General features: G+C 62.8%; 1 protein-coding gene across 1 annotated transcript; it reads right to left on the bottom strand.

Annotated features, from left to right (window-relative positions):
- Positions 1-331: 331 nt before the first annotated feature.
- LOC118158016 (barH-like 1 homeobox protein) lies at positions 332-5,929 on the bottom strand. Its single transcript, XM_035312571.1, is given in 4 exon segments — positions 332-626; positions 2,030-2,208; positions 2,210-2,253; positions 5,400-5,929. Coding segments are annotated over 4 exon segments (951 nt in total). The 5' UTR covers positions 5,833-5,929.
- Positions 5,930-6,487: the final 558 nt, after the last annotated feature.

Raw genomic sequence — 6,487 nt, 5'->3', positions numbered from 1 at the left:
CCCCCCCCCGACACCCCCTGCCCGTGCTCCCGGTGCGGGGTCGGGAGGAGGGAACGGGACAGCAGCGCCCCTCCTGCCCTTGGGGGTACAACGGGGCAAAGCGGGGCGGGGGCAGCTCTACCAGCCCCCAGCCCTGCTCCTTGCATTCTTCGCGTATTAAAAAAGTGGTGGTGGGGGCGAGAGGGGAGGGGAGTCTCCTTTATATATATATATATTTATATTTGTTGCTTGCTCGCGGCCCCAGGGGTGGGCTGGCCCCCTCCTGCCCCCCCACCCCCCCATCCCCCGGACCGGGGTTTTTGCGGGGGGGGGGGTTCCGGGAGGCCGGGGCTCACCGGGGCTGCGCGGCCCGGGGCAGGACGCCGGGCAGGGGGGGCAGGGGCGGGGGGGGCTCGCTGCCGCCCTGCAGTCCGTGGATGAGGATGCGGGGCACCAGGGGTCTCTGGAGGGCCGGGGGCGGCGCGCTGGGTCCTCGGTACAGGTAGAGGGCAGCGCCGGGGTCCAGGTTGGAGACCAGGCTCTGCGGGTAGAAGTAGGGCGAGGGGAACATCCTCTGCAGCGCTGAGTAGTTGCCGGCCTCGGCCAGCAGCTCCAGGCCCACCGCCGTCTGCCTTTTCCACTTGGTCCTGGGGAGGGACAAGCCGAGACAGGGGGGCGCGGGTGGCGGGGGATGCTCCAAAGGGCGCGCACGGGGTCTTTGCGCGCTCCCCCCCCGCCGCCCTTGCGCAGCCCCGGTGCGCGCTGCCGGACCTCGGGGGTGGGGTGGGATGGGACGGGGACGGATCGGATATGGTGAGACGGGATGGGTTGGATTGGGATGGAATGGGACGGGACGGGACCTGTAGCCCCCATTAGCACGGCAGCAGAACTTGGCTCCCCGTTGCCTCCACGCAGCCCCGGGTTTGGTTTTGCCCAGCGGCCCCTCACTGGGGCCCGACCCTTGGGCACCTTCCGAGCCCCTTCCCGTGTCGGGAGCTGCAGGTTGCAGATCCCAAATCCCAAACGCTCCCTCGTGGACGCACAGCTCCGCCGGGCAGCCCCCCCACCGTGCTGGTCCTGCTCCGGGACCCCCCGAGCCGGGACCCCCTGGGCCGGGGCTGCCGCGGGGGGCAGCGCTGGGGGGCTTTCGTTTGCGGCATATAGGGGTGGGGGAGTCTGTGTCTGTATTCCTCTGTACCTGTCTCTATTTCCCTGTATCTGTATTTCTCTGTATCTGTATTTCCCTCTATTACCCTGTATCTATATTTCTCTGTATCTGTATTCTTCTGTATCTATAATCCTTGGTATCTATATTTGTTTGAATCTCTATTTCTCTGTATCTGTATTTCTCCGTATCTTATATTTCTCTTTATATATGTTTCTCTATATCTATACTTCTCTATATCTATATTTCTCTGTCTGTATTTCTCTGGACCTATGTTGTCTGCGTGCACATTTATACACAGCCCCCGCCACCCCAATCAGCCCCGCGGAGCCCTGGCGGAGCGGCCAGGCTTTGCAGCCCGGGAACGGGGCTGGAAATTGGGGGGTCGAGGGCTCAAATCGGGGGGGAGGAAAGGGCCGGGTGGGTGCTGCCATCCGCTGTCCCCGGTCGGCTTTGGGGACCCCCGGCTAAATCAATCGAAGCCACCAAACGGCTCCGGCCCTTTTGCAGTTTTGTCGCTGAAGCGCTAAACCTATTTCCCCCAGTAAATTATTCATCATAATAATAATTGTGTAATTACTGTAAAGGCCGTTAATTATTGATGCCCAAAGCAGTAATTGGTATCTATTATTAATGGCCCGATGTGTTATGCTGCTGTGTTTAGCTGGATGCCCGGTGCTCCCCTCGCTCACTGGGGCTGGGGGGCACCGATCGCCCCCTCGGCCCTGTCCCGTCCCCCCCCCCCAACGTCCCCCCCGAATTTGGGCTGGGGGAGAAAAGCCCCGGGGGGGCTGCAGGAGGCTGGGACCGGGGGAGGCCGGAGCGGGGCTGCGGGAGCAGGATGGGACCGGGCGCTGCGGGCACGAGGGCAGGGGGAATTTTTACCTTCTGTTCTGGTACCAGGTTTTCACCTGCGTGTCGGTGAGGTTGAGGGAGGCCGCCAGCTCCATCCTGTCCTGCACGCTCAGGTATTTTTGCCTCTCGAAGCTGCGCTCCAGCTGGGCCAGCTGATGGTCGGTGAAGGCGGTGCGGGCTTTGCGCGGCTTTTTCAGCCGCACCGGGGGGGCTGTCCCGGGAGCTGGAGATCTCCCGGTCCCCTTCTTCTTTCACTGGGCCGACAGGGAGGAAGAGAGGCCAGGTCAGGGCAGGCAGGGAAGGGAAAAGGCTCAAAAGGGGCCGAGCCCCCGCCGCAATAAGCCGGAGGAGAGGGGTACGGGCACCAAATCGGATTCACGGCGCGGTTGCTCCGCACCCCGATGTGGTTTAACCCGGGGGGGGGCCCGCAGGGACCCCTGCTCGGACCCGGCCCTTTCCACCCCGACAGCCGGAGGGGGGCAGGATCCGGCCCCTCTGCGGCCCCCCTGCGCTCTCCGTGCGCCTCCTGCCCGGCTTTACCCCCCCTTACCCCACAGCTTTTTTGATGCCCGGGCACTTCGTTTAGTTTGGCGGTTGTTTTTCCCTCTTTTTATTTTTTTTATTATTATTTTTTTTCCCCACTCTTTTTTTTTCCCCTTTTTTAAACCCAAAACAAAACCAACCCCAAATAAAGACGGGGAGGCCGCGTTTTTGGAGAGGAAAGCCGCCGGGCTTGGTGCCTCTTCTTCCCCATGCCGAAAAGCCTCCGTCCTTCCGGGCTGCTGCCGGGGCCGGGACCCAGCCTCCCTCACGAGGCTCTCAACGAAATCCCGGGGAAGGGGCTCCACCCGGGCCGGGTTTGGGCTTCAAAGCCGGCGGCAGAGGCTGGGGGCGGCGGTGCGGAGCCTGCCTGCGCCCTCCGTACCCACGCACCGGCGGGGCGACGCCGGGATTTACACCGGGAAACATCGGAGGGGTAAAGAGCCGAGAGGAGGAAAAAAATAAAGGAAAATATAGAAAAAAAATATATAGAGAGAAAAAATATAGAAAAAAATATATAGAAAAAAAATATAGGGAAAAAAAAAGAAAGAAAAACAACCCCAAACAAACCCAAACAAATCAAAACAAACCAAAACAAAAGCTCAGAAATAAGAAGGAAAAGGAGCCCGGCGGTGCTCGCCTTCCCCACCCTGGCGGAGGAGAGGAGGAGGCAGGAAGGCTCCGGCTCGAGACATTTTCGGCGCTGGGGCTTTGCGGGCTTTATGCTAAATTTCCCGGGGCCGGGTGTTAGCGGGGCCGGGGCCGCGCTGAACGCGAGCTGATTTCTCTCTGTAGGAAGACAATAATCCGGTTAATTGAGCCACCGGGGAGAGAAACCCTTCAACCGGAAAGCCCGGCTCCGGCCGAGGAGGCAGAGCCGAGGCCGGGGGGAGGCCGCCAGCACCGGGACGGCTCCACCCGGGGGGGGCCGCAGCCCCCCCGGCCGGGGGGGGGGGGGGTTGGTCCGGCCCCCCGAGAGGTGCCCGAAAGTTTCGGGGAGCTTTCTGCTCCCGGGGCAGAGGCAAAGCCGGGTTTCGCACCCCGGGAAGAAGAAAATTCCGTCCTCCGACCCGCCCCCCCCGGGAGGCTCAGCCTCGGCTCCCCCAGAGGTCCCGGTGGCCGCGGGGCTGCGCTCGGTGCGGCGGCGGCTTCCCCGTCCTGCTCCGCAGCTGTGCCCCGGCCAGTCCTGGCTTAAAACAATAAAACAAAACAAAACACAACCAAAAAAAAAAAAAAAAAATCAAAAATCGATATCGCGGGGCTTCGGCATTTCGGCTCGGGCCGAATCCCGCCGGTTAGGCCCAGCCGCGCAGCCTCCAGGCGGTGTAAATTGGGGGAATTTCGCCCCAAAAAAGGCTCTTCCCAAAGCAGCAAAAAGGGCGCTGCTGGGCGCCGGGACCTGCTTCAGGTCCCCGGAACATGCGGATTTTAAAGCCCGTTTGATCAGTGATTGTTTTTCCCCTATTTTAGGCGGTGTTTTTACCCCTATTTACGTAGTGATTTTCCCTCCTTTCAGGCGGTGTTTTTGCCTCCCTTAAGCGGTGTTTTCCCTTCCTTTAAGCAATGTTTTTATCCTCTTTAAGCAGCGTTTTCCCCCGTTTTAGGGGGAATTTCGGCGATGGCCGCGGCTGCCCCGAGCGGAGCCGAACGCTCCCGCTCCGTCCCTGCCTCCTTTCTCCCCTCTCCGGGAGGTTTTTGGGAAGGGGACAAAGGCGAGAGAATTAGGGGAGGAGGTTTAGGAACCGAAAACAAACCCGAAGAGGGGAAGCGCGGCTGTTTTCGATCCCGGCCCTTCCAAACGGCGGAGCCCCGCGGATCCTCCCGCAGAGGCCGGGGCCTCCCGCGGGGCGCGGAGGCTTTTTTGGGGCAGTTTTCCTCCCCCTTCAAACCGTTCAGCGGCTGCTCCAGGCGGTCTTGGGGGGACGGGACGGGGGGACAGGACGACACGGTGGGACAGGACGACACGGACATTTGCCCTGTCCCGTCCCCCTGTTCCTGCCAGCCCCCCTTTTGGGAGTTGGATTTTTTGGATTTTTCCAGCTGCCCTGCGAGGAGCCACGGCCTCCCCTTTCTCCCCCAGCCTTATCAGCCTCGCCTCCCCCTGCGTGCAGCTTTTTCCCGGGTGAAAGTTTATTATTATTATTTTTTTTCGGGGGTGATGGAAGCGGGATGGACGAAAGCTGCCGGGATAACCTGCTCCGGGGTGTGGGGGGAGAGCCCCTAACCCCAAACCTCCCGTGCTGCTCCCCTGCCTCCTCCCGGCCCGGCTGCCCGAGAGGAGGCCGGGCAGAGGCTGCGAGGGGCCGGGGAGGCCGAAGCCCCGGCCCGGGGCGAGCCTCAACCGTTTCAGACCCGTTCCCCGCCGCGGCTTCAGCCTTGGGCTCGAAATAATCCGAAATCATAAGCGGGCTAATACGAACCCAATCAATTCAAGCCGACTTTTCTCTTTCGTTTGATACCGGAGCAGGGGAAATACCCGGTAAAATCTGCTCCGATTTGATTACATTTTCTATTTTTTTTCCTTGTGTTTTGCCCAGGCAGAAATCCGCCCCGGGCTCTTGGCTCCGCTTTCCCCGCGGGCAGGCGCGGAGGACCCGCGGGGAGCACCCGGAGCATCCCCCGGGCGTCTTCGGAGAGAGCACGAAGCGCCCCGGCCCCTGCCACCGCACCCAGCCCCTCCGACCTTTTCCTCTCCAAAGTTTTCCCGACTTGGTGCCGACCCCGCGGTCATTTCGGGGGCCACGGGTGCCGCCCCCCCCCCCCCCCCCCCCCCGGCCCCGGGGCGCTCCCGGCGCGTTTTGAGGCTTCGGGGCCAGGCTGCTCTGAGCCACCCTCTCGGGGGCCAGCGGCTCTTTCTTACCTTTGTACTCGGAATCCGAGGAGGAGCTGCTGGTGTTTTTTTCCATTTTCTCCCTAAAGTCCTCGCCGGGTTTGGTGGGGATCCTGCCCGCCGGCTCCTGCCCGCCGTGAGGTCCATTGGTGCTGGAGTAAGGGGCGCAGGCTGCCAGGGGCTTGCAGTCGGCCAGGATGTCTCTGATGAGGAAGGACGAGGTGACGGTCCGGGACTGGGAGGGAGCCGAGCCCTGGCCGGGCTGCAGATGCGGCCCCGCCGCCTCCAGGCATTCGCGGCCGGGCGAGCGGGGCGAGGGGCACCCGCTGCTGCCCTCCGAGCGGGGGCTCAGCTCCAGCGGGGACCTTCCGTCGCCCCCCAGAGGGTCTCCCTTGGGCCCTGCCGGGCTCCCGGCTCGGTGCGAGAGGATGGAGTCGATCCCGAAGCCGGTGGAGCCCTCCATGGCCCCCGCAGGTGCTGGCGCTCACACGGGCATCGGCGGGGAGGGCGCGGCGGAAGAGGGTTGGTAACGATAATTAACGGTGAGAGCAACAACAACAACAAAAGGGGGGGAAAAAAGGAAAAAAAAAATGAAAAAAATAAAAAGGTGAAAGGAAAAAAAAAAAAAAAAGAGCAAAGTTCAGCCTGGGATCCGGGCTCTCCGAGGCGCCGCGCGTTACATCCAGGGCTGCTCCGTCTTCAGCATCGCGCCCAGCTGCACTCAGACAGACAGACAGGAGGGGGAGAGGGAGGCAGAGTCAAACTTTGGCCGCCGAGGGGGTGGTGGAGGTGTGTGTGTGTGGGGGGGACGGACCCCAAACCTCACCCGGGGGTCCCGGCCCCTGCCCGGCCACCCCAGAGCTGCGCGGAGCCGCGGGGCTGGGGGCAGCCCGGGGGCTGCCAGCCGGAGGAGGGGAGGCAGCGATCGATAGTGAGGCTTCGCAGCGCCCTAAGCGCTTAATGATCCCCAAATCAACTCAGCGGGGAGGGCGAGGGGAGGGCGGAGGGGGTGGGCAGCCGTCGGGCCGCCGCGGCGCCCCCCTTTCCCGCCAGCACCTCGGACAACGCCGGGGGAGGCGACGGTGGCGGCGGGGGGGGGGGGGGGGGGGGGGGGGGGG

Source organism: Oxyura jamaicensis (genome assembly GCF_011077185.1).
Source record: "Oxyura jamaicensis isolate SHBP4307 breed ruddy duck chromosome 17 unlocalized genomic scaffold, BPBGC_Ojam_1.0 oxy17_random_OJ106411, whole genome shotgun sequence".
In the NCBI taxonomy this organism is placed as follows: Eukaryota; Metazoa; Chordata; class Aves; order Anseriformes; family Anatidae; genus Oxyura; species Oxyura jamaicensis.
This window is presented reverse-complemented; position numbering and strand designations above follow the sequence as displayed.